Here is a 27,783-nt window from a genome sequence, read left to right as displayed (position 1 = left end):
TATGTTTATGTCCTCATGCAATCAGACGACCAGTTGGAGAGCCCGGGCACCCAGGACTCAATGGGGCTAATCATCATCAGTTCCCATTGCCATTTAAAAGGTGAAATGATCTGCGATTAAACCTCTGCTGAAAGAAAAAAAGAGGAAAGTGATTTCTTCTTCTTCTCCACATGCATTTTTGATCAGAGGATGAATTGCTGCTCTTATAAACGCAAAACAAAAACGCATCTGTTATTTAATTGATGAAAAAACACTGGGATGCCTAAAATGACAGGCGATCTACATAAGAGCTATTAAAGTTTATGATTTATTAAAAAAAAAAAAATCTTCTCCGAGTTCATACAAAGTAGAAATCTTCTCAAATTTGACTTTGGCCACTTTGTGTCCGTGTCCACACTGCAGTTGACCTCGGGTAAACCACCTTTTATCTGAATCTAATTTCGCACACTATCGCTCTCCAGGGAACAATTGTTGCAGCACTTCTTTTTTTCATTCTGGGGCCAAACGCATTGTTTTTAGCCGCGGAGAAGAGGACAGAGAGCGAGAGAAACATCTGCCTCTCCTCCCTCCTTGACTCTGATGCCCATCGGCCCCAATATTTCCAACAAAAGCCACCGTTGTTTTACGCCGTCCCTTGAATCCCAGAGTAATTACTTATCATCAATCAAAATTAATAATAGCTGATTGGGTTGGTGTGGTCAACGATTATAGAAGGGGAAGGGCTGGAGCAGTCTCTCACACCGTTTTGCAGTCAATGGTGAACCTGGCAAAAGGGGAGGAGGGCCGTTGGGGAGGGAGGGGACGGGGGACTGGGGGGGGGGGGGGGGTGCGACTCGTCTATTTGGTTCTCCACTGGGAAACTACCGCCTCTCAAGACGGCCAAAAAGTCAGAGGCTGAATAAGGAAATGAAGCGTAATTTGAGGAAGATGGATGAGCCCCCAGGGAAACACCCCCTTTTCATTCCTCTTGTATTGCAGATGATAACCAATGTGCACTCGCCCTCTCTCTCTCTCTCTTTCTCTCTCTGCGCGCGCGCACACGCGGTGCACAGGAAAGGGGGCGGAGGGAGGAGGAGGAGGAGGAGGAGGATGGGGGGGAGTAGATAGATAGATAGATAGGCTAGATAGAGAGAGCGTGTGTTTATGTCTCAGTGTGTGACAAATAAGAGGGAAAAGGTAGCGGTGGGGCTCACAACAAAGCGCCCCACTGACTGACGCATATAGAGCGCACAGATCCGGAGAAGCAGCCCCACTCCCAGAGATGACAGCACGGCAGAGGATCTACTTTCATCCCACTCTGTCTCTACACTGAAAGTTTTTTTTTTTATTTTGCGTGTCGCCGAGGGAAAAAAAAGGACACCTGCTTCCAAGTCTACACCGAGTACAAAAAAAGGCTTTACACCTGCAACCATGCAGAGACCCGGCGGTCAAGGGACGGCGTTTTCTATCGATTCCCTGATAGGGACCCCTCAGCCCCGGCCGGGACACCTGCTCTACACGGGCTACCCTATGTTCATGCCCTACAGACCTTTGGTTATACCACAAGCTTTAGCCCACTCGCCTTTATCCTCTGGTATACCTCCACTTGCGCCTTTGGCTTCTTTTGCGGGACGGCTCACCAACACCTTCTGTGCCAGTTTGGGACAGGGGGTGCCATCCATGGTCGCGCTCACCACGACGATGCCAAGTTTCTCGGATCCTCCGGACAGTTTCTACCCGCCACAAGAACTTCCCGGTCCCCGTTTAAGCGCCGCCGATCCCGGAGCGAGAAGACAGGAGAGTCCGCACTCCGATGAGCTGCACAGCCGGGACAAGGGCTCCGAGCTGCTCAACTTCTCCGAAACTTTTCAGACAATATCAGGTAAAGGCTTGGCGGCCCGTTAACTTCAGTGTCTTGACCTAAAAGTGTGTAAAAGACATCCTCAGAGCACAGGTCGCTGGGAAATCATTGGTAACTTCAGAGGAGTGGAATCAGAGAGGGTGATTAGAAAGGAAACTCATTTCACATTGTAGTTTTTTTTGCCTGTCACAAATATTAATGACACCTTTCAACTCAGTAGAGGATGCAACTCTTAAGAAATTAGGTTGAAGCTGCCTCTAAATATTGATTATGCTGTTTTGGATTTACAGCAACATGTACCCAGGAAAAGTTCAGGAAAATTGTTTTTGCTGAGAGGTGGAAGTTGCACCTTTGACACAGTAGCTAAAAATCAGTGGAAACTTCCACAAAAATGCAGTGTTTACACACCTGCCCAGGTCCAGTGTGACTCCAGCTGATGTTTCTACCTACAACAAACACATCCTTGTGAGGGTTTTTTTTCCAGAGAGGTTTTGTCCACAACATGTGATTGATGGCCAGTGTAAAACAGTGCGTAAAGGTTGTTTTTGGTTCACAGACTAATGAATGTGAATGTGTTTCTCTCTCTGTATCTTAGGTGAGACCAAACTCTACAGTTCAGACGACGAGAAGCTGGACCTAAAGTCAGCGGACACCGTGTGCAGCGATCGGGAGGACAGCTCCGCGGACAGCGAGAACGAGAGTTTCTCGGACGGGAACAACTGTGGCTCCATGTCCCAGAAGAACAAACTAAAAACCGGCTCTCAGGAGGCGCTGCCGACCGGCGGCTCAGCGGGGAAGAGCCGCCGGAGACGAACAGCTTTTACCAGCGAGCAGCTGCTCGAACTCGAAAAGGAGTTTCACTGTAAAAAGTACCTTTCTCTGACTGAGCGCTCCCAGATTGCACATGCACTTAAACTGAGCGAGGTGCAGGTGAAGATCTGGTTTCAGAACCGCAGGGCCAAGTGGAAACGGATCAAGGCCGGCAACGTCAACAACCGGTCAGGAGAACCGGTGCGAAATCCCAAAATTGTGGTCCCCATCCCCGTGCACGTCAACAGGTTTGCTGTGAGGAGTCAGCACCAACAAATAGAGCAAGGGACCAGGCCATGAACTCAGACGAAAAACAACACAACAAAAAAATATTAATGATGTTTAAAAGAAAAAAAACAAACACTTACACTGACTCTTTGTTCCACTGATTTGTTGAACGCATGAAGCACAAAAAGGAGGATTCAGTAACTTTGTCTGAGGTGAGACTGAGAGGAGCAGACAGACTCTTTGAATTAACGGGCAATATGCTGTCAATTTTTATTTATTCTTGTGTGAATATGTAAATATTAAATGGGTAAAAATTGGTACAAATGGGCACTATGTGATGAGAGACTGTAAAGATTTTTTAAGTATTTATATGTAGGGCCAAATCGTTCTGTTGGTTATGTGCATGTCCTCATTTGGTGAAAATCCTCTGATTTTATTTTGTATGTTTGTTTTTATTTGTTTCGTGTTTCGTACAATTTGTTGAGCACATTTGCATGTAACTTAAGACGTTTTACACATTTCTTTGGCAACTGTAGGAACCACCTCTGACAGCTATTTGTGAAAAAATAATAATAATAAAAAAAGATGTGAAGGAAATAATGACCAAACAAGGGACAACTGTAAAGTATATTGACCTAATAAATTGCTTTATACGAAAGTTGGAATCCAGGTTGAATCTTTATTACTGGGAGGAGAGAACAAATATGTTTGTTTTTTTGTATTTATGAAATTATTTTATGCTGTTTAAATGAAAAATGTGGCCTCCAGGGTTCACTGATATGAGCTTTTAACAACTCAAACATCTCTCTGACAGTTATTATTAATATATATTTTTTATGATATTATCAATTTTATTCGGCAGATTAAAAAAAAAAAATATTGAGACATTAGTTCAAATTTTATTTTGAAAATAATGATACATTTGCATAGGTTATATTGACAACAGCGTGATAGGCTGCTTTAATCTTTGTTATTCAAACAGGTTCATCGTGTTTTTTTCCCCACTGTAGCAACATCATGTTATGTTTTATTTCTCCCAGAAAGGTTGATGGGGCTCCCCCCCCCCCCCCTTTTTTTTTTTTTTTTTTTTAAATAGCAGCAGTGATTGATTTCTCTTTAGGAGGCCATGTTGTCTCAAGTGGACTGATGGATCTTCGTTAGACTGAGCACATTCAACACACTGTAATGAACTTCTCTATCAGTCACTGCACAGGAGCAAAGCGACAGCAGCTCTTTCTCATCTGATGGATAAAAATGTATTGTACTCACCCAAAAAATAAAAATAAAATAAAAGGGACTCCACGGTAATTTCAGGCGACTCACAGAGGTACATGCTATTTTAAAACTCGCTAATGAAGATAAATGTGTTGTTTCTGTGTCGTATCACAGTTTATCATACAACGGATACAAGACATTTCCTAAGATGTCATTTCTTTACAGAAAAAAAAAAATCTTGAGAGGTTTGATTTGATATACAGTTTGATTGCTGTAGACAATTATAACAAAATAAAACTGCATTGGAGTATTATTGCCCCACTTAAAGACAATCTCATGAATTTCGAAGATTTATTTTTAAAGCTGTGTATAAGCTTCTAAAATTACTACAGACATAAAATCCTTTAGCCAATAAATACAATTATTTCCTGTAGCTACAAACCTCATCTACAAGATAGTGACATAAGCAAATAAGTGCCATGGCGTGCACTCAGACCAAACCTGGAAACTTACATGGCAATGTTAAATGATAGAGCAACAATATCAAAATAATCTGTAACTAAAATAATGTCTGACCACATAGTTATCCTATTACAGGAAAGTGAATAATAGACGGCTTGATGTTTCCCTACAAACTTCCATATGCATAATTCTGGGTTTTTAACAGTTTCTCTGAACTGTTTCCAGAAAAGTCTCATGTTGGAATAATTTCACTTCACCTCAAATGGGAGCAAGTGATTTGTTTCCTCACTTCCAAAATAGACTTAGGCCTCCAGCCATGTTTAAGCTACTGCAGCAGCACCTGTTGAAGTATGATGATAGGGGCGAGACTCTTCAAATATTTTATTAGTATTAATATTTGATTAAATTAACCTGCTCTCATTTAGCCATAATATGCTGGGTTAAGTGACGTCATAAAAAAAAAACTTCAGGAATACACAGGAAACACATTATTATCTCACATTTCATTTCCCTCAAGCCTCTCATGGATGAAAACAATTTTATCTCAGCTTTGACCTCAGAGCATAAACAGACACTTCATGACCTGGGCACCCATGAGTAGTAAAGTTTATTTCACTGTCCACCTCATACATCAAGACTGTGACACTTGGATGGGGATTCAAGGAGTGATGATCGCGCGAAGGAGCAGTGGAAGTTTTATTATGGTCCAAGAGCTGACTAATATAGATGGTCAATTCCACGACGTTGTGCCAGAGTGCAACGGCTATTTCAGTCCCCATGAGCTTGCATGGTGGAGATGACTATGAGGAGCCATGGCACAGCTCAGACACTAATTTCAATGTTGGTTGTTATTATCACGACGCTGTGAGCGGGACTATTTCATTCCAGTTTTATGACCAAGTCAGTTTAGTTAAAGCAAATCTGTTCATAATCATGTAATGTTTAACTAAAAAAAAATCAACATTTGGCACTAAAACACAAAATTAAAAAATGCGTTTGAATATTTTTGACTGACTTTTGTTAAACACCTTAACTGGATATGAGTTTTAATAATCTCTCTGCCATTAGATTCACATCTTAAGTGAACTCCCTCATTCTGTCACTTTTGCTACTTGAATCACAAATTGAAATATCACAAGTTCTCTCCAGCAAAGACATTAAACCGTTTCCATGTTCCCACCTGGAGAGAGATATAGAGAGGGAGAGAAAGAGGGAGAAGAAAAGCGAGGGACCTCATTACTTGCTGGTTGTGTGAGTGTGCAGGCTGCTCAGCACCGACTGGAGGCCTGACTTCTTGGGAGGGTCCGGACGGTCGTGGCTACAGTGATGTATGGGCAGATGCATCAAATCGCACAAGATAAACAAGCGATGAGTTTCATCAGGGCCATCATAGCTTTAATTTGGCTGCCTAATGAGTCAGATCTAGTGGCGGAGATAAGAGTTGTCAGAGGCCCGGCTCTAATGAATTTCTTGCCACTTGTAATCAAGGTTGCCTGTCTGAGGGGGGATGATTAATGGAACCCTGGAGGATTCCCTCGGCCCTCAGCCTTCATTACAGCTAATGCATTCTCAGGCAAATTAACAGAGAAATGCAGGCAAAAGCCAACGGGGAAGGGGAGAGAAAGAGAGAGGGAAGAGGAGAAAGGGCGAATGGGAGAGAGTGATGGGAACAGAGCGTTTATGTAAAACAGAGGAGAGAGAGGAGGATGAAGAGGAAGCATGGTGGGTAAGGCAACAGCCAGGTTGGCAGCAGGAGAGCGACAGGGAGGCAGAGATGAGCTGTAATCCGCTGATTAGTGAGAGGTTCAAGGATATGGAAATGAGAGCGGAGACATGGGTTTGAGGCAGTCAGAAAGGGCAGGGTGCAACATGGATGTACTGGTAGGACATGATGGAGCTGAAATTGATAAATGGATGTTCAGGTCTGGGGGGATTCGGGAGAGGTGAGATGGTCAGATGGAGAGAGCAGGGTGGATATAATTACTGGTTAAAGAGGTTAAAGCGGTGATGGGAGGAGGAAAAAAACAGGAAGCAACAGTAACCCATCCAAGTCAAGACAGGCAGAAACAAACATGTATGACACACCACTGCTCAATGCCACCTTAAAACAACATTTATGTTATGGCCAGGCACATCACTGACTGCTTACTAAACATGCTGTTACAGTGGCCTGTGGCCAAGCAGCTCCTACATGATATGGAAATATGGATTTAATGTTTGCAAATATGGTCTCGTCAGGTCTTTGTGTACCCATCCATCAGCCTCAGACCCACCTCTGCAATCTTGGAGGCAATTTGTCTGAGAAGAGGTGGGCGGCAGAGAGCCCTCCTCACTGTTTAGCAGGCCCTGATGAAATATCAAAACACACAGCAGTGCAAGCAAGCTCTCTAGTCTCACCACAACAAACAGTGGCCGGGGTCTGCCAAGACGTGTGGCATGGTAATAAATTACCGCACTGATTTTTTTTCTTTCTTTTGGTCCTCAGGAGATGAAGAATAAATGGCCATCACTTTAAGTTAATGTAAGCGAGGCCTGATAGTATTGACATTTACAACCCTTTTTGACTTAATGTTAAAGCTGCTGAATTCATATTATTGTATTAACAAAGGGTTACATGTGAAATGGGCTGTCTTCAGTTCTTCTGAACATTTAAAGTTTTTTTAGGCATCTAATCTCAATCTCATAATTTTGGTTTTCTGGTAAATTTGCTAGTTTGTCTTACTCAGTTTTCCCTTAAGTGTCATTTAATAAAAAAGAAAAACTCAGTGGGTGATCCCTGCCCAACACAAAATGTCAGACCAATAAGGTAAGGCACAACCTGGTGGTACCTCAAGAGCCAGATATTTCCATTAGGAGGTGGTGGAGACCAAAATGATAGCAAAAAAATTGACAAATATGTGTCAATTAAATATGAATGTTGCTGCACATTTGTTGAATGTATAAATCTGTAATTTGCAAAAGTTTGCCATATCAAACTAAGATATGGAGGAAGAGATGACTACAGGTGGCTACAGGTTGTTTTATCTGCACTAAATGAACAGAAAAGAGGAAACACAATGATGAAACTTGGCTACAAATCATCAGAATTTCTCTATTAAATAAGGGCTGGTCATCAGATACTGATTCAGATGTTACTGAATCCTGGTTGGTGCAAGAACATGTGGTATAAACATGTAAGAAGAGCATAGAGACTCAAGGAAATGGACAAATCTCTAATGAAATAATCATTCTTAACTGCTCAAACTTTGGCAGAACTGATGTGGCTGATTGAGATAATACGTTATCATGGCCTTTTAGCAGGGCATTGTTTATTGGTGTCATGCCGACACCTTGGGAGGAAGAGGAAAAACTAAAGAGATACCAGGTGATCAAGCACAAACAATGCCAGCCAACAGAGAGAGGAAGGGGATGAAGATATGCCGAGACAAGATTAGCAGGAAATAAGAAGTGGATTAGTAAGGGCTTGACTCCTCTGAACACTGAGACCTTTCACTTTTCCCCACGGTGTTGTGCTGCCTGACACTAAGCCCGGCTCTTTATCTTAATCCTCTTTCGGCAACTGTTGGGGGTCTCACAAGCAGGAAGTGGAGAGGTTGCTTTACTTACCTCGACACAGGGCCTGGTTGCGCGCTCTGCACTCTGCTCTGAGGTTTGGTTTCTCCACGTGGTTCATTGAGGGAACATGCATGCAAAAGGGGGACAACATGAAATGGCAGTGCTTGGTGAAATGATTGAGAGACTTTTAATTTGAAAGTGAGACTCACCTCCTCTGCTTGGTTCCAGCAGGTCAGATACAAAACTGACAGGTGCGGGATGGATGATGAATGAACAACACGTACAGACAAATGCGTCGATTTCCCTAAATCCAGGGAAGGCTACATCGTTTTATTTGAGTGTTTATTAATAGGTCAACAGTCAGCCAAGCATCCAAGCATACAACAAGTTACTCTTTAGCTTTTGCTTTGTTTCACGTTCTGAACGTAAAAGGAATTACAATAGGAAAATTAACATGAACAAAAACAAAACAGAAACAAAAGAAAAAAGATATTTACATACTGCATTATAAATATGTCAAATGTACATCATTATACACAAGTACCAAAGATGATCGGTTAATGTTGAGACCAAACAAAAGTACCTTAAAAATATGCCTAAAGAGAAACAAAAACAACATATCAAAATATGGTTCATGGGTCAATAGGACCAAAACGATTTCATTTAGTTTCTCTAGGAGGAGCTTGTCTTCAGATAAAAGCCTTAAGCTAATATGTACACTTCATGTTGTGTTTAGGGGGACACAGGCAGTTTCTAGTGTTTTTTCTTCACCTAAAGTATGTAAATAAAAGGTTCAGTAATCACTGTGCACATTTAACTCCTCTCATAAATCTCCTCCTACACTGAAATGAACTTACAATAAGTTGGTCAAGTAAAGATCAGAAATAAGGCCAGTACCAGAATACAGTACAGAGAAATTTCAAGGTAAATGGTTGGATTTGTGTTTGGTTGTGTCATGTATTAAGAGGATGGTTTGACATTTTTGAAAAAAAAGTACATTTCCTTTCTGTCTGAGAGTTTGATGAAAGGACAGTCAGGTCTCCTTTTGTCTGGCCTATGTTGAAGTGCAGAGTCAGAGCCAGAGATGGTTAGCTTAGCTTAACGTAACTAGCCTAAAGACAGGAAGCATGCTACTCTGCTAACATATTAACACAATATATCTTATTTGCTTGATGCACACAAGAAAGGAAATGTTAAAAATGACAATTGTGTTTTTAGAGGGAACTAAATGGTGTGCTACTATGCCAGACTGCTTACCGGGCCAGGCTGAACACCTCCCGGCTCCTGCTGCTCTGTAGCCTACTGAACAGACATGGGAGTGGTGTTGATCTTTTCATTTAACTCTCGGCGACAAAAACAGAAAGCACATCTTTCAAAATGCCAACATTTTTCCTTTAACATTTAGCTTTATCCTGGATTCAAAAATGTCCATTTAAACCACATATTCATTTTCTGTAGAAAACAACCAAAAAAAAACAAAACCAAAAAATATCGGTAAAGAAACAACAAAATGGTATTTAAGGTACCAAGTTAATAACTTGCTCTGTAAACTTACATCCTGCCTTTGTAAACTTATAAAATCAAGACGGTTTAAAACCTTAAAAATGGCAGTTCAATAAATGGGAAAATACATTGTAGACATTGTGCCACCTGAAATTATTTCTCGCCCAAGCTCTATTTACTAAATGAATGAGCTTATCATCTCTGTGGAATACTGTACATTTGTATTAATGCAAAGAGAGTCAAATTAATTATACTTCCCTCTATGAATCTCCTTGCTTATTTTAATCCCTAAATGTCACACTGATTTCACTCACTTGAATGCATTTAGTTAACTCCCTGCTTTTAGGCTGACAGGTTCTCAGGATGGGGGGAGAGGGGCACGTAAGGGTTAGGAGGAAAGGAAATGTTCTCTTATGGACTCTAAAAGTCAGAGGAAGTTCTTATAAGGAATAAGGTGAAGGAACAAGAACTACTTTTTACAGAGGTCTGTACATTAAAACACAGTTATGTTCCCAAGTCATCACTGTAGGTGTTTGTCCTCTCTGCAGTGTCCTTTCTCCAATGTTTATGAACAGAAATGCCCAGTCGCTCTCTGCAGCACACGGTCACAGACGAAGATGTAAGCACACACGTATCGTACAGTATGTACGGACATACACACACAGTACCATATATGTATTTCACAGCAACAATAGAGGAAATGCACTCGAGGGTACCAGGTTTACAGCCACAGGAGGTGAATGGATGTTCCAGTAATGTGTGGAAATGTGTGAATCCCTGTCAAACAATTATCAACACAATCTAGTCAATTGGAAAATTACTCCAACAATGACATCATAATAGTACAATTTCACTGTTTCAACCAAACCCTTGAATTTGAATGAATTCTGATTGAAGAGGCACGCGTACAAAGCCTTGTGGCTCAATGGTCATGAATGATCGTGCCCTTTAATTCCTTTACAGTCGTGGACATTTTTACCGGAGAATCACGTTAAAGATGGCGAAGAAAACGACTCACTCTCAGCCCATAGGAATTCTGCAATCAGCTCCTTTCGATGTTCCAAACCCATTTCCCTGTGAATTAAGTATCTAAATCATTTGAACTTCTCAACTATAATTGCTTTGCCTTTGTATATAAATAGTATGTCAAGAGTTTGATAGCTGTGTTGAAGACATGCATCATTACTAAAGCTGCAACAGACATTGATATCATGGAAGATTTAGTTTCTTTCCTACATCAGTGTTTCGTCACTTCGAAAACTATTCCTCACAGTTTTGTGTTATTATGCCGTGGCTTGAAAATTTGAAGGAAGTTTCTCATTCACGCTCATTATAAAATCAATTTACGCCGCAGAAGGGGGAAGACATAAAAAGGAAATGTTCAAGCATTAAGGAAATGCTTTTCGTAGGGTAGGTATGAATGCCAAAGTAAGTCATTTGTTTGGTTGACGCTTAAAAAACATAAAGCTTAAAGCTGATCATGATCTTTTCAGACCAAGACTGAATGAATTTAACTAACGAAACAATTAAAAAATAATAATATAAAAACAAATGTACAATGTCCGGAACCCCATACACCCACTCCTTTCAGCATAGTGGGATATCAACAATGAGTCCGCCACTCCTGATATCTTCCCAATTGGTACTGATTCTGGGTTACACAGTGTGAAACAGAGGAGGAAGTACTGGGAAAAGACAAGGGTGTGAGTGCAGGGTTGTTTTTTTAAAATGTTTTTTTTCTAATGTCTGTCTAGGGCTGCTCTGTGGCTCCTACATGATGCTGATACTACGGTTGAGCTCACACTGGGCATTGTTGTTGATGTTGGGATTGGGGTTGGGGTTTCGACGGCTCATGTTGGGCGTGGGCACCGAGGTCAGGGTGCTCGTATCGTTGGGGCAACCGTGCTGAAGCAAGATGTCTGCGCACTCCTGGCTGCCAGCTCGCCGAGCATAGGACAGCGGGGTCTGGCCACGGGCATCCCGGCTCTTCACATCCACACCGTACTGTAAGAGGACATGAAAGGTGGAAAAGGCAGATAAGAAATATTTAGTGTCACATATATGGGAATTTCATAGACATTTCAGGGAATTTATCAGTATTCATTTTGACTGTGAAAAACATACTGTTAAGGAATTATAACTTAGTAATATAAAAACAAAGTGAAAATGGGATTTTTAAAATATCATTTGCAGTCATTTGTTTCTTTTTTTGCTCAGTTTATCATCAGCAGCTCATTTGAGTTTCCCCATTTTTCCATTTTTGTTATGACTTGACAAACAGAAACATTCCCAAACTGATCACCTCTGGGTGACAGTTCACATTAGTTAGAGCTAAATTTGCTCAGTTTAGATTAAAAAAAACAAAAAACAAAACCCACATTTTTTTATTGTTGCAGTATTGTTGGAAAACTATACACTAAAATATTTAGCCTTTTATAAGATCTTTCTGACTTTTCCTTTTCAATTTGAGTTGGGAGAACTAAACATTTTTTTCAAATTTTATGATAATATCACATGTTCAATATAGTCTGTAGCTAACAGTGTCAACAGTGCACTTAAACTTTAGTATGTAGGCAATTTGATGTTTTTGTTGGTATAATGAAACACTTAAAGAAATACACTACACTGCTTTTTCATCTTTGCACACGTAATATCTTGCTGTTATATTCTTTTTTTTTTTTTTTTAGCAAAGTTTAGAATTTAAACTACGAATAAGTTTAAAAAAAGGGAAAAAGTTTTATTGTAAGAGTAATTTGTAGTTTCCTACTCATTTTTCTGGTAAATTCTATGCAATCTGGTGTTAATTATAGGGACATAATGACAAATGTCTATGACCGTTATCTTAGTAAGTTAATTACAAAATATAAATATACTTTTCTTTGCAGTATCTTGGGGTGACATGGATCTATAACCTCTGTATTTTCAACTGGACCTGCCCTGTTTATAATGAGGAGCTGGCACATCTGGCAAAGTGGTTAACCAGTTGTTGGGCAGGCACTCCTTTTGTACTTCTAATTTTTGCTCACTTGTTTAATAATAAACACAAACACTAACAATGTTCATCTCCCTCTGATGGTTCCCTCACAGAGTCAGAGGAGGCCACTCACCCAGATGAGAAGCTGTGTGATGACCACGTTTGCCATGGCGCAGGATAGGTGCAGAGCGGTGCGTCCGTCCCCATCCCCGTAGGTCTCGTTAACCTCCTCTTTGGTGCCGTGGGCCAACAGCACCACCACCAACCTCAGGTCATCCTCCACCACCGCCCGGAGCAGCTGCTGCCCCAGGGGTACGTCCGACTGGGGCAGCCCCACCAGGAACAGCTTCTGCTCGTACTTGGCTCGGATCCAGCGCTCCTTCTCCTCCCTGGAGGGAGAGAGAGAGAGAGAGAGGGGAAATGACAGGGAAGCTATAGTTCAGGCTGGGTAAAACATGATGAACATGCTCTGTGCATTTTAGCACCTAAGTTAAAGAACTTCCAGCGCATATCTCATAATTCAGCGGCAGCGATTTGAAAGGCAAAAACACGTAGAAAAGGAAGAACGCAGACACACAAGGGAAACATTACAGTAATTGGCCTAAGAGACTCACTGGTGTGAAGTGACATTTCTAAATTATTAGAGCACAGGAAAGGCACTAGCCTCTACTATCGCAGTGGGAAATAATACAGTGAGATGGGCTGGAGAGATGAGAGAATGCCAAAGGGTGTGACGCTTTGGGCAATATTCCACTTTCTAGCGATTACAGTCGACAGCAAGACGGTAAGAGCCTGGCCAGCTTTCTAAAGGTTACATATCTTGAACAGCATGTCTGCTGCGGACAATACAGGAAAGAGGGGGACGTTTTTTCTTTCTCTTTTTTTATTTTTTTATCAGTGCTGTCGGCTGTCAGTCTGAACTGATGGATCCCCTCCACAAAAGAGGCAGTGTGTCTCCGGGCCCCAGTCTCCCTTGGGGTGGCTGGGCCCTGAGTCAGATCGATGGGGCTGAATGGCAGCCAGAGAGGGAACGGTGGGATGCGGGGCTCCTTCTCTCCAGCCTGCAGCAGAGAATAGAGGCTGAGGGAAGACTCCATCCTCTATGGCCAAGCAGAATTCTATCTATTGCTCTTCATCTTGACCTCCGCTTCTTTCACTGCCCACATACAAACTGCCCAAATAAGAAAGAAGTACAAAAAAAAAATCAATATCAATATGTGAATGACTGAGCATGCCCAGTGTGGCACTAACCCTGTGACCCTGTCAGCCGGTGTGATAAGAGGAGCAGAAAGAGGCTGTTGTTTGGACTTGTGGGTGAGTGACAGAGAGGAATGGTTGGTACGGATAAGTTAAAGTGGCGACGCTGGCTGGAGTGACAAGGCTCTCGTGGGACTCACTGTGAACGGACTGAGGCTCGACACCAAGTGCCAACTGACAATCCAATTCAATTCTATTTCATCATAATCACAGCGAGAACGAGCTCCAACAGTACAACTTAATTAACCTTTTTAGATGAGCAATGGAACATCACACGTGCACATTAAATTGTCCATTCATCATTATTTGTCATTATTTGTAATTTGGGATGGTTGACCCAAATTTAGAAAAGTAGTATTATGCCATGCAGGTAAATTTGGTTTCATTTGACCAGGTTTTCAACTATTCATTAGAATATAATTGAAATGTTTAATTTAAAGGATTAGACAGATTTTGTACATTTTTCTACATTTTATATCTCATTGCACACAAACTCTGTAAAAAGGCAGAAATTAACCTCAAATCTACTGGTTCCTATTGAGATTTAACCATTTTAACCAGACTGTCCTCAAAAGAGTATACATCTGTCTGGGACTATTTTCAGCAGTAGATTAACACACATTTAAAGCACTGGTGAATTTACAGCTGTATGTCAGAATTAATGACTGTTCTCTTGTTTGTCATACTGATGGAACATAGTTATCATCGCGGCTTAACCGCACCGCAGGCGATCAAGAACATACTTCTATATTAGACATGATATTGTTATATAGGTGAAGCTGTCCTTTAAGTAAATCCCCAAGTAGCTCATTTTCAATTAACAGCAGCCGTTTTAACAACTGTGACCGGTTCAGCATTAGTCACTCTCCTTGATTACGACCTTAGCGGCTAAGTGTCAGGGCTGCCAACTTGCCACAGACAGCAACCGTTTTCAGACTCATATGTCAGCTGCCAGACTCACTTCACAGAGCAGTTCGTCTTGCACAGAGGAGCCTGGCACCGGCCCTAACTACATGAGTTAAGGATGGGGAGCCTCTATCCGTGAATCAAGCACAAACTGATTAACTGCAAAACACAACTGGAAGCTCATAAAAGCAACTTCACCCTCAAGTTAAAATTGTTTTAAAGCCATTGATTCTGTAAGCTCATGGGAGCTTCTTTTTTTTTGTGATGACCTGGAGGAAGATGTGGAGGAGAAAGTCTGTTACCCTGCTCCACCATAAGCAAATCTTTTCTTAAGGGTGAGGGTATTATGTGAACAACAATACACCCCTAATGGCAGGCAATTGCAGTGGCTCAGAGTTTTATGGTGTAAGACCTCCATCAATCCCTACTCAGTCATTATGTGTGGACAAGCCTGTTAGCAAATCAATTGGCCTTAGAACCAGTGGACTGCTCAGAGCAGGAAGGGGCCGTCCCGCCCTCCCCTCTTATTTCCGGTGGACCCTTTGAAAACAAGTGTCTTTTTGGAGTTGATAAAGTCTGTCTGAACACACTACAACCTATGGAGTAATCCTAACAGCAAATTCTACCACCTTTCATGAAAAAAATAAAAGATAAACATGGTTTAAAAAACAAAAAAACAAAACAATCACTGTCTAAAAGTTTGTTTCAGAAAGCTAGACCATGAATGAGATGCTGAATCTGTAGAGCCCAGTGAATTGATATGAGCTAAATGAGGCAGAAAGTTAGCACCAAGATGTGAAACAAAACGGCTGAGGAGAGCCATTAAGAAGACGTCAACATCTGAGAAAGGAGCCCTGAGGACACTTTGTGTTACCCTCTGCTACAAAACCAGCCCCTGAAGACCTGCAGGGGAAAAGGCCTCACTCACTGCTGACGCTGAGCTCTAAATTCAACCACAGCTCTTTTTTTTAGGATCGTCCACTTTAACAAAATAAAAAATAAAAAAGGCAACCAGGCAGTGGTTTTTAAAAAATTCCCCAGCTGCTGCCACTTGAAAGAAAGAGTGTGAAAGGAAGTGAAATGGTAATCCCCCCTCTGTCTTTTGTTTGAAATAGAAAAACAATCCAAACAGAGGTAGGGTTTAGACAGTCAGGGGGAAAACTGAGACCCTTGAAAAGGACACTTCCTCACCACAGGAGGAAGAAAAATAAAATCAGCAGATTTAGCATGTCAAAAAACGCCTGGTCAGGGCTGGAGCGGAGGGGGCAGAGAGGGAGAGCAGAGTGAATTTTCACAGCATGGGGGGATATTAAGGAAATTGAACTGATGGTTACTCTTATATACACACACACACACATACGCAGACATGGTTTTAGCAGACACCACCCTGGCTTGAGCACATACTTGTTCGAAATTTCTCTGTTGCTTAGGGGACAGAGGGGAGCTCAAAGTTCCCAATAAAAATGCCTGTGTCTCTCTCAGCTAAAAAACAAGCTGTGTTTTGCTTCGCAGTGACCGTCCTCCATCATTCAGAGTTATCTCGCAGCTGACCAGCATTGTTTGACTTTCTTTCAGCGAGTTTTATTTGGAAGAAATCTTGGGCAAACATCAAAATGCTTACTGGGTCTTGAGTGGAAACTGGATTCCTGGTGTCCCCTTTCATTTGCCTATGCAGAGAGCCCACCTAGATAAAAGCAGCCTTAACAGTGGAGAAAGGCCTCTTTTATAATTCTATTAGAGCTCCGTCCCTTCAGCTCTGTTGAGCAATGGATCCTGACCCTGACTTAATTAAGTGGCAAATGGCGGAATGATTCTCCTAAACCCAGCCCACGGAGTCAAGAACACATGACTGAATTCAAATAAAGAGGTACAAACAAGGATAATTAGTCAAGCCTGAAAGACAAAAGCGAACGGGAATTTATAGGAAGGGAAACTGAGACAGAGGGGGTGGAGCCAGTGGTGGAGTAGCCACAGAATGACCAATCTGACCGCCTGCAATAAAGGTGCATTGGTCCATAGGAAGAGGAGGATGTCCGTCCCACCACCAGCCCATCTTTCAAACACATACCAAGTCCTCCTAAACAATCAAAGCCACTAGAGCTCCTCCTCCTTCTCGCCGAGCATCCAAATTCACTGCGGACACATCAAATAGACGCACTGAAGGGGAGAAATGGTGGTGGTGAAGGGTTTGAGGGGGTTGTAGTGGAGAAGGAGGAGGAGGAGCAGAGGAGGGGGCGCTTTGGGTCTGAGCAGCCTGAACAGACCTCACAGTGGGGGGTGGGCAGCTTGTATAGGACTGATTCCCATGCAGCCAAGCAGCTTCACTTCCACAAACCGAGGGGAGGGAAGAGACAGGGAGCGAGGAAGAGGGACAAGTGGACAGAGAGAGGGAGAGGGGGCTGAGAGAGAGAAAAAACGACAGAGATGAGAGGAGAAAAAAAAGCTCACACAACAGGGAGAGAAAGCTGGGCCCCAAAGAATCAAAGGTTGCTAAGGGCGAGAAATGAAGGAGCAACACAGTAAACGCTGGAGCAAAAAAAAAAAGAGAAAGTGCTAAATAAGGCCCCCTATGGTCCAGCGGGTACAGTGTTGACATGGTATGTTGCTGCTGTAAAAGCTGTAAAAGGCTGTAAAAGAATTAATGCAAATATTTTTACAAGTGGAATCGAGGCCACTTTTCTTGCCGAACAGATGACCGCCGATTCAAAAGGTTGTTGTGTGTGGAGCTGTGTGGATAGAGAGGCCAGCAGGAGAGCATCTGGGTGCCGTAGGCATGGCGGAGGGATGAGTTGAATATATTGTGACATTAATGAGGTTGTCAGACTCCTCCGTGATGGAGTGGCTGTGTTTTTGTGCCAGCAAAACTAATACCTTTAAATGCTCATGCTGTTAACCCCTGCTGAACCCTCGCCTCGCATACAAAGCTGAGGGGACGATAACACATGCCCTCGCTTATGTATGCAGCCTGCTCCGCGGATCTACACAACAGCCCTGGATCCTTTTTTTTTTCCATTTCACGTCATCAGTCGAGAACTCTTTGTAATGACTCAGTAACGCTAACAATATTGAAACTAAATTGCATGGTTAAGTGGACTTCGCCATAATGAATCGGTTCTTCCTCTATGTGTACCTGGCTCTGAAACCCAGTGGCATGTGGGCAATTAGCGACTGTGGTACCACTTCTCCCACACAGGGCTAATTACTGACCTGTGGGTTTCATTTAGAGAGAGAGAGGACGAGAAAGAAAAAGAGAGAGAGAGGGAAGGAGGACATGGGAAGACCCAGTCATTCATTTGTCTTAATTAATTACTCTTCCTCCACCAGGGCTCCTGGCAAGGCCGGCTATTCTAAAAGCTCTTCTGAGAGTTGGTGTTCCAGCACTCCTAACCTGTGAGTAGCCTGGACGCTTCTGCTCTGTGTTTTGGGGACTAAAGGTAGAGGACACAAGCCAAATGTGGACGTATCCTAAAAACAGGAGAGTTATCGCTTCGGCACCGATGTCGAAAAATGCAACAAAAAACAGCTCTGGGAGCACGAGGTACAGATGCCACAGCATGCCGGAGTGGAAGGGGTTAAAACAGGCAGTGGGGCCAGGTTTGGAGAGGTTAGCGGTGTGATTCATTTTTATTACCACGCAGCCCCTGCAGGCGGCAGGAGTGGCAAATTATTTCTGAAACAAAGTGGAGGGCTCTCATCAGAGCTATTACCTGCCTGTGGCCGAAGGCAGCACGGAGCCTACAGAGGGTGACAGTGAGAGGCCCGCGTCAGTGAGGGATAGCCGTCCACATCCGTCCACGCTCCAGGACATCTCCCCCCCGCCCCCCAACCCCAAATGAGAACTGGTGTCTGTGTGTGTTTTACTATATGTGTGTGTGTGTCTGTCGTCTGTCTGTGCGTGTGTGCCAGTACAAGGATAAGGGTAAAGTTAGTCGTTGGACCTCCCCCCCACGGTATCCGTCAAAATGGTCTGTGGTGTTTTCTATCATGAGGATGCCAAGCAATTAGAGGTGACGTGCAAAACACAATGACTCCCAGGTGCTAATTAAAAGAACAACTCCCCTCCGATGTGCTGACTGCAGAGATCGGCCACGGCGCACGGCTTCCACACATTTATTACCACACATTTAGCCGCGGCCAGGCAAGATATGATTTCTGCACTTAATGCAGTTAGTACCAGTCTCTAATGAGTCATCCTTTATGAATGAATAATAAAGTTGAACAAATGGCTTCGTTACTGGTTAATAAATCATTGATTATGTATAGATAAGTTGTAAGGCATTAATAGGAGCAACTTTTAGTTTGAAAAATCACGTTGTCTGGAAAAAGGGTGGAAGGAAGAATCTAGACTAAAATCACTGTATTTCTGACAAAATATGGAAACAACTGCCTAAATAATGAATTACGAGGACGTGAAGCCCATGAGCATTTACTAGGAAATGCATTATTACCAAATAGTGAGGACTGACCCCAAACACAACCAAGGTGTGCTTTGTTAAAGCTTTATAGATCTAAAAGCATTAGCAAGTGATTTATTAACCTTTCATTAGTTACAAAGTAAAGATGCTTTATAACAGCTGACTCATTAGAAAGTGGGACCATGTTCTTCTTCAAGTACTAAAAACAGGAGAACAGGTTACATACATGTCATGTACATATGCCTGGATATAAACACATTTCCAATTAAAGCGCCTGTAATCAGTCTGATGTACACCAGTAATTTCCTTGTTGCTGCACGGCTCCGCGTACGACAAATCTATATATTGTGTTCGCTCCATCTTGAATATCATAAGCTAAACCAATCTTGTGGATGAATGCTTTAAAGTTAAATCTCAAAAATGTAAAAGGGATAAAACTAGTCTTGCAAGCGACATTCAATCAGACCCTGAGTTGATATTCAGGTAGTTACTGAATCGTTTAGATTAGGTGTCACTAATGTTTAGCGGGGAGTCGGGAGCCATATACTGCCTGCCTAGGTGCCATCACAAAGCTGCTTCATGTCACCGATGTGACACAATTAAAATCCTCTCATAGGTGCTCCACTCAAGTTAAGAGCAGCACAGTGAGTGAGAGAGAGAGAGAGAGAGAGAGAGAGAGAGAGAGAGAGAGAGAGAGAGAGAGAGAGAGAGAGAGGCAGGTAAGGATCTATTGTGTAGAAAGACAAAAAAAAACACTTTATCCCATTAAGTTGGTCATGATTCATCTTTCATGATAAAGCAAAAATAATTTGATACTAATGTTTACCCCACAAGGCTACATTATTCTATCAGTATCAGTATCAGCAGCACCTCAATAACCAGTGGCCATATGTGATATTTACAACAGCTGTTTTTTGTCTGAGGATTAGTTATGCTGCAAATGAGATTTATTGTTTGACAGTGAAAACTAATGGACACGCTGCTGCGGGATAAGATCGGATTTTTAAGACAATGAAGAACCTTCCTGCTCGAGGCGACGTGGGACTGACAGTGGTAGGGAGAGGAATCAACATCAATAATCTTTCATCAAGTCTACAGTGCAACGCTTTAGCACAGATACCATTCAATAAATAACTGTAGGCCATCACTCAGTTTTGAACTGGCCGGAGAGTGGAGAATAGGAAAGGCCCAAGATACAGCGGACAAAAAAACAACGCCAGACATTTGCAAACTGTGACGATGTGTATGTTTTTAGTAGTGCCATACCTTTTATAACACATGGACATGATTGAAGCCCTACAATGATGAGCTGCAACTCCTTAAGGGATCTGTTCACATTTTTTTTCCAAGTGTGGCTTTAAACAACACTGACAGGTCACTGTAGTTGTTCCTCTTGCCTGCAAAGGCTGTGAAGATTGTCATAATGATTGAATGTTTTTTTTTTAATCATTGATTAACACAATGTTAAGTTTTGTACCATTTTCACTGATTTAACTGGTCATTCTGCCTCACATTATTTGTTATTTACAGCTAATGCTACTAAAGCTAAGCCCCAAAAAATATACTTAAAAAAAAAAAAGGTTAATAAGATATCAAAATGGCTGAAATTAAATATATATAAAAAAGCACCTATATAGCATTTATAAAACATAACAAGTAAATAATTCATCCATATGATGTCAAAAATACGTAATTAGATGACATCACAGCTTCTCTGTAAAGCTTTAACATTGGATTTCATAAAAGTTTGGGTATACAGTAATCAATATTAATATCTGGTAGCAGGACTCTCAGTTAAAAAAGAAACCTGCTATGTCTTTTATAATCACTTTTCCTAACAAAGTTATAAAGCTGTGATGTGAAAACAGTCTAATGCCAGCAGGGAGACCCTACAGACAGTCTTTGCTGTGACACACAGAGTGATGACCCAGCCCTGTGTGATGGATATGTGACAGGGCAGCTTGGGGCCCGAGGGCCCGGCTCTTGGGGTGGGGTTTAGCCATAATGGTGTGCTTAATTACCTGCACAGCCACACAGCAGGTCATTAGTCAGACTGGGACGCTAGGTCTCACCTGTCACCAAGAGATAAACAATCCTCCTACCAGATCTGGGTACCGCAGAGGAAAGGGAGCAGACAGTCGTCGTGGTAAGTTGGAGCGGGGTGGCACAGGGTGAGTGAGGTTTTTTAAGAGATGCACATCAAAATTGAAAGCTACTTGAAGAGAACAGGTTTGGAGTATCTTGTGAGTGTCTTCCTACTAAACTGCTGTCTGTATCTACTGACACTGTGCAGGAACAAAGGAACTGTCCTGGTTTCATATGTGGTTTAGATTACATGATCTTTTCTTGATTAGTGCTAACACGTCAAGTGACAAACTTGATGGATTTGGACCTGGTCAGGGCATTTATCAGCTACGTGCTAAATGTCGCACACAACGCTCCCTCCGTGAATTATGAGTTCCAAGCAGAGTTAGTGGAGGGACAACAGATACTGTGGTGGAAAAAATAGACATTGTATCCTTAAAATGAAGAGACAGAGGGATAGAGCTGCCAGCAACACTACTGCCTCAAATAAAACAGAGGCATTGTGATCACTGTGTACAGAATGGACTCGTACTGAAACATAAAATACTGTGTTCTTGGCTCAATAGACTGACATTTATGGACCCCTGGTGCTTCTTATGGAGCATTTTGTGGTGTGAAGTGCCTGTACTGAAATGTGGGTGGCTAATAAATGGCGGCTAATGGAGAGAAGACATCGCTGGCTTCTCGTTCTATAATCTCTGTACGCTTCATTAAGCAGCACCTTTTATTTGCAGAAGGATGCTAACCTGGTGCTGTCGCTCCCCGGCTTGTTGTAGCCCTCCAAAGCGCCCTCCCACACGCTGTTGGCAATCGCGTTTCCGATGGCGGTCATCACCATGCTGAGCTCCACCGGCCAGTCGTCCAGGTCCAGTGAGCGGACGCGGGACAGGTGGGTGCCCAGGTTCCTATGGATACCCGAGCACTCGATGCACATCAAGGCGCCCAGGTTCAAACTTGCCCAGTCCGGGTCTGTAAGAGAAGTGGACAGGACATGATCATGACGATGGAACAGGAGACGTGACAGGAGAAGCTTTATCTATTCATCTGATTGATAGACGATCTTATAGTTTCATAAGGATTACACTGCATTCATATGTTGCAATAAATATTTCTGAATAGGTTTAAACTTGAAAACATTAGTCTACATTTATCACAAGAGTTTTAAACATCTTAACACCCTTCAGTTTTCAAGATTTTGATTTTTAGATTATTATAGGCAAGGAAAGAACCAGTCTGGATGCCAACAAGGAAACGCTTTAAGATGCAGCTTGACTCACTGTGTGGTATTGCTGATGTTCCAGTGTTAATGCACAATTTTGACTGTGATGTGTTACTATGTGTTACTGTCAGTGACCATGACTTAGAGCTGAGTTGCCGAAATAAAGTCCAATCTGAACCCGGAAACGTGATATTATCGTGACAGCATTTTAGAAAACAAAACACACATGTCAAGGCCCCACATCACAATTCTTAAGTCACAATCTGATATTATTGCGATTTTAAGCATATATGTGATACCCTGGGGACATGTTGTGATAAATCACAATTTAATAAAATAAAATAGATACAGGGCATCAATGTTTTGATACAACATTGCCACACAAAATATCATGACACTGTGCTGTACTGATTTTTTTCTTTCAACTCTACTCAATAGTATAAGTAACAGCAGGTTACATTATAATAAGGTGACACTAATATAAAAGAATAGGCTATTGAGCTCTGAAAAAGTTCTGAAATAATGTGAAATACATTTTTAACCACTAATCAAGTGGTTGAATATCAATGAATATATATATATACAGATCAATATCTATATCTTGGTTTTTGATACAGTACCTTTACCAATTAGATTATTATCTTTTGAGGTGAAGAATTATACTCACTGGGTGCATCACAGTCCACACAAAAGCTGTTCCCCCTCACGTTTCGTATGGACTGAATGGCCATCGCATCACTTTGGCTTCCTAACCGAGACTGTGAGGGAACATATGAAAAGAACAAGTCAGCAGGAACTAATCACTGCAGGAGTATGAGAAGGCAAACAATTATAGCTGGACTGGTATCATAGACGAGCAGTGATGGGAGGGAGGGAAGAGGTGTTTCAAAGTCTTGGGAAAAGACTGAGGCAGAGAAAATATGAATATGAAAATGAGGCCGTGTCTCCCCCGTATGCTGACACAAGCCGTGTTCTTTCTCTGATGTCTGTCAGTTCTAATAAGAGATCCCCCCCACACTGTGGTGCACCTGTCTGACAACCTCCCACATGTGACAGCTTGAAGTGGGTGAGGAGGGGGCAAGGGGGGGAGAAGGGGGGCACAGTAAAGATCGGAGAGAAAGGAGCGAAAGAAATGAAGCAGCATAATTGTAGAATTGATGATGACGATGTCGTGATTAGACGATAATCGCCAACCTCTTTCCAGTCCTGGTGCTTCTTATCTTTCGCGAGTCCCAATGTACCTTGTTTTTTATGCTTTCACAAGACTGCAGGCTGGCGAAGATCTGGCTCTCGATGGCTTGGACCCACAGTTCCCTCTCCTCGTACGTGGACGCTTCGAAGTTCCACGTCTGACCCGTCAACGACACAATGATGAACTCAAAGGAATCCTCTTGTTCTGAAAACAAGCAACACAAATGAACGGTAAATCAGTGTAATCAAAAACTAATGTCGCACACATGTCGGTGCCGTTTCTCCCGGCTGCACAGGTTTGGGCTTCCTTTCTGCTTCACATCTGTATAGTAGAAAATCACCTGTCAGCACATTGAAGGAGGGGATGTGAGTGGGGGGGGGGCACGTTAGGTGGAGCAACACGCATGTCGGTTGTGCAATCTGACTCTGCAAATCAGCGGCACAGCTCAGTGATTGAGGCCCATCTATGCACGAGTGCACTGTGGAATGGGCTTCTGTTAAACTCAGCAACATTCAAGTGATTTCTTGGCACCTCCTGTGCTGCCTGGCACCGCTGTTTGGTTTGATGATGCCTCAAAACCTCAAAAGCATAAGTGCCAATACACGTTTCAGCTCCACCACTGCAAGTACAATTCACCAGAATGACACAATAATAATTTTGTTCAAACTATATTTTTGTGATTTTGCTTTTTTGATGCCTTTAACATATAATTCATATGAATAATGATTTTTTTGGGGGGGGGAAATAGTAAAAAAAATGTAAACTACTGTTTATTATGACAGTGCCAGTAGACCTATGGATCCACCACTGTTCCCACTGTTGGTCGACCAGGAATCCAAACATTCACTCAGCTAGCTAACTCTGCTATCAGCGCCACCCAGTAATATTCAAATCACGAGATCTGTGTTTTATTCTACAAGTTCTCTTGAATAAAGATGCTCCAACACTTTTTGTAATTCTAAATCTTTGCTCTCCTTGTTGTTACTGGTTATATGAAGTGTACTTATGTTCTTGGTATGTCAACTCCCCCTCAGTCTGACTGAGTTAGGCCATAACCATAGCTACGGTGGCCCTGAGAGCTCAAGGCACTGCAATTTCAGAAAACACATGAGAAGAGACAAACAAATTACTACAAATTACAGAAAAAATAAAATACTCAATTTGACAAACGGGGACACAAAATATTGACAGACCTGGCTGGGTCACAAATTTGTTCAATGTTTATTGACTTTAGAAGACGGATGAGTTTGCTTGGTTTATCATAACAACAAAATCCTTTTTCTCAGCATAAACTGAATAAAGTAGAGGCTGTATATCTGTTTTGAGCTCCTTTCTTGTAATTAAGCCCCTTCAAATATAGTCAAAACTATGTTGTTAAAATTAACAGGACTTAATGTTATTAACTTGAAATTCTCCCCATAGTTCACCTGAGTCAGGTACACGGGTGGAAAGTGCTTCCTTATGGTTGTTACTGCAATTTTAAAGCAGAAGTAAGCGATCCGGTCGTTTTGGCTAACTTCTTGTCAGCCGATGGAGTTAGCAGTCCCCGCCCTTCGTCCCTACGTCACCACATTCACGCGCATCCCTTGGCTGCACACACAGAGAGGACCGCCCCTTTAGTTTTCTCCTTGGCTTACAGCAGAGCAGAGTGACTGACAGACCCGTGTTTCAGACCAAACACTCTATAGAAGTGATTGCTGTCGGAAGATATAACTATTTAAGACTTATATTAACACAAATATTCAGCTTACTTCTGCTTTAACTCTGTATTTTTAAGTTATACAATAATATGAACTTTAAGTGCTTGTGAAAATTATAAAAATAAAACTATGCACCAACAGAACTGATTAATAAGTTAATAAATCTGAGGATAAACAGAGAAGGAGACAGAGGAGCAGCATCTGTCCCTTTAACCTTATTGTTGCTATGTTGTATAATAGTATTAGCACACAGCTTAACTACCAAATGCCACTAGATTTCTTTACATTCAGTCAACAACCCCAAAACAATTTATATATACAATTTTTAAATTGCAGGTAACATTTCTTTGAAAAGGAAGAACTTTGTAAATGGTGAATCAACCTTGTTTTCTTCACCTCCCATCTCTTTCTGTTTAACTAAGATTTATGAAAATGTCACCTGTCGTTTCCAAACAAGAGGTCTGACACAACATATGTTCCAACACATGCCGTAATGCCTCTGCTGTTCAGAGGCAATTCATTAACTCGGTACTGTACAATGTGACTCGTGTAACATCTCAGGTCTCTGCACATGCTTGAGCTCATAGCCAAATGATTTGTAATTACCTAATTATGTCTATGCAAATAGTCGTCTCATTTGCATAAACCATGTTTGGAGGACTGGAGGCAAGTAGACACAAGGGGAATGTTTTTTTCCCGTGTAGCTTTGATCCACCATGTCCTGCAAATAGTTCTGCTGATGCGCTATTAATGTGCTGTATTAATTACCCACATAGTTGATATCATTTATCAACACAAGTTACATTATAAAGCAAAGTTTTTTCATTGCATGCACATATCTAGACTCCTACTGTAATACTCTCAATCCATTGTTAAATCAACTCTTTGCATGAATCAAATTTAATCTTATGACCATAAGATCAACAGACAAGTCATATAACTAAATAAATGTCTACTCTTTATATTTATAATCAATTCACCCTCCTTGGTGCAAGACATAGCCCAACTGACAGATGTCTGACGGAGGCCACTAATGTTGCAATCCCTGCGCTGTGGTGTAGGGCGATCTCTTCAGGGGGAAAGCAATAATCCAATTAGCTCGACACTGACTTCAATTATCTGATTTAGTTTGTGGAATTGACTACAGGTCACAGAGAATCAATAAAGACCTGGGAGCCTCTTTATTTAGACTTTAAGTGAAAAAAGTCTTTTGGTGTGTGTGTGTGTGTGTGTGTATGTATGTGTATAGGTGTGTGTGTGTGAGAGGTTATACAGCAGCAGCAGGGATTAGAAGTCTGTCATTTGACTGAATAAAAATGGTCAGCTTGAAGGAACCTGAATAAAAGAGAATAAAAACAAAAAATATGCAAAGAAAATTAAGGTGAAAAAAAAAAAAAAAAAAAAGCTTGATTAATTGGGCTACATGGAGAAAAAAAATCATTTTTTTTCCCTAGTCCAATATACCTTCAGGTACAATAACTAATGCATTTGATTAGAATCTGTGGTTCCCAGACTCAAATGTTGTTATACTTGTGTTTTCATCTTTTTAAAAACCTGAACAAAGCTAATTATTCTGTTGGCTGCCCAGGCAATAAATTGGAGGCATTAAAACACTTTCATTATGGAGATTAAAAAAGCAACGGATGGCTGATTTCTTAAACTGATGAGTATACGAGGGAAAACAAATCTAATTCTCCATGCATAGTAATGCACATGCGAGACATACAGTAGCCACTAAAGAGACAGTGGGACTAGTGCGGCAGGAATCTTTATGGGGGAAACAGGTATTGTCATTACATGCAGCTCTGGCAGCACTGATATTACTTTTTAATGCCGTCCACAGTGTGGCAATTCAGCTCCGTAAGCCAAAGTGCTTCTGCTCCATGTAAGCATGGTGCTGAGGGTCAAAGTGCTGATCTCACACACAGTAAATCTGAGCATGAACAACGTGTCAAAGGTAACGTCGCTATCTTACAGGCACCTGCCATGATGAGCTTGTAAAAGGGCCATTAGTGCTGCCGTCATTACTCAACGGTTGCCGTTGGAACAGAGGCTAGCGGAGGGAACGATCACCTGGTCACATTAACACGAACATTAACCTCCTGACCATATCTATCTACGAGCCGGCGATCAACAAGTTCTTGCCAATTAGAAATAAATTAACAAAGCTCTGCCAGTGGGCGGACAAGGAGGAACACAATTTAAAGGCAGTGGAGGAGCCAACTGTGAAGAATGAGCGAAATATGATTTTCCTTAATTAACATGGCATAATAAAAAGGAAATTAGAGTGTAATGGCCATGGAGCCGCAAAGAGGAAGGAACAGATAAAGATACTCATCGTCCACCATTTACATGGATCATAAAACTGTTTCGGGAACCTCTCAGTTACAGACCTTCATCAGACACTCGATGGCTTCTTGAG

The 27,783-nt window shown here is 41.9% G+C and overlaps 2 protein-coding genes across 2 annotated transcripts in view; one reads left to right on the top strand and one right to left on the bottom strand.

Annotated features, from left to right (window-relative positions):
• Positions 1-1,211: 1,211 nt before the first annotated feature.
• Positions 1,212-2,950, top strand: gbx1 (gastrulation brain homeobox 1; the record flags this gene model as incomplete). Its single annotated transcript, XM_083990627.1, has 2 exons — positions 1,212-1,861; positions 2,436-2,950. The coding sequence occupies exons 1-2, from the start codon at positions 1,411-1,413 to the stop codon at positions 2,948-2,950; spliced, it is 966 nt and encodes a 321-aa protein (XP_083846753.1). The 5' UTR covers positions 1,212-1,410.
• Positions 2,951-8,462: 5,512 nt separating this feature from the next.
• The window catches only part of agap3 (ArfGAP with GTPase domain, ankyrin repeat and PH domain 3), a 111,787-nt gene continuing 92,466 nt past the window's right edge, over positions 8,463-27,783 (bottom strand). The window contains exons 14-18 of the mRNA XM_083992269.1: positions 23,711-23,865; positions 23,137-23,227; positions 21,997-22,219; positions 12,721-12,976; positions 8,463-11,617 (exon numbers count right to left, since the gene is read on the bottom strand). Coding sequence (XP_083848395.1) covers positions 11,384-11,617; positions 12,721-12,976; positions 21,997-22,219; positions 23,137-23,227; positions 23,711-23,865 — 959 coding nt within the window. The 3' untranslated portion in view covers positions 8,463-11,383. The remainder of the gene's footprint in view (positions 11,618-12,720; positions 12,977-21,996; positions 22,220-23,136; positions 23,228-23,710; positions 23,866-27,783) is intronic.

The sequence above is a fragment of the Trachurus trachurus genome (genome assembly GCF_905171665.1).
Source record: "Trachurus trachurus genome assembly, chromosome: 17".
NCBI classification, from domain to species: domain Eukaryota; kingdom Metazoa; phylum Chordata; class Actinopteri; order Carangiformes; family Carangidae; genus Trachurus; species Trachurus trachurus.
Note: the sequence above shows the minus strand (reverse complement) of the source record. Positions and strands in the feature narration are given on the sequence as shown.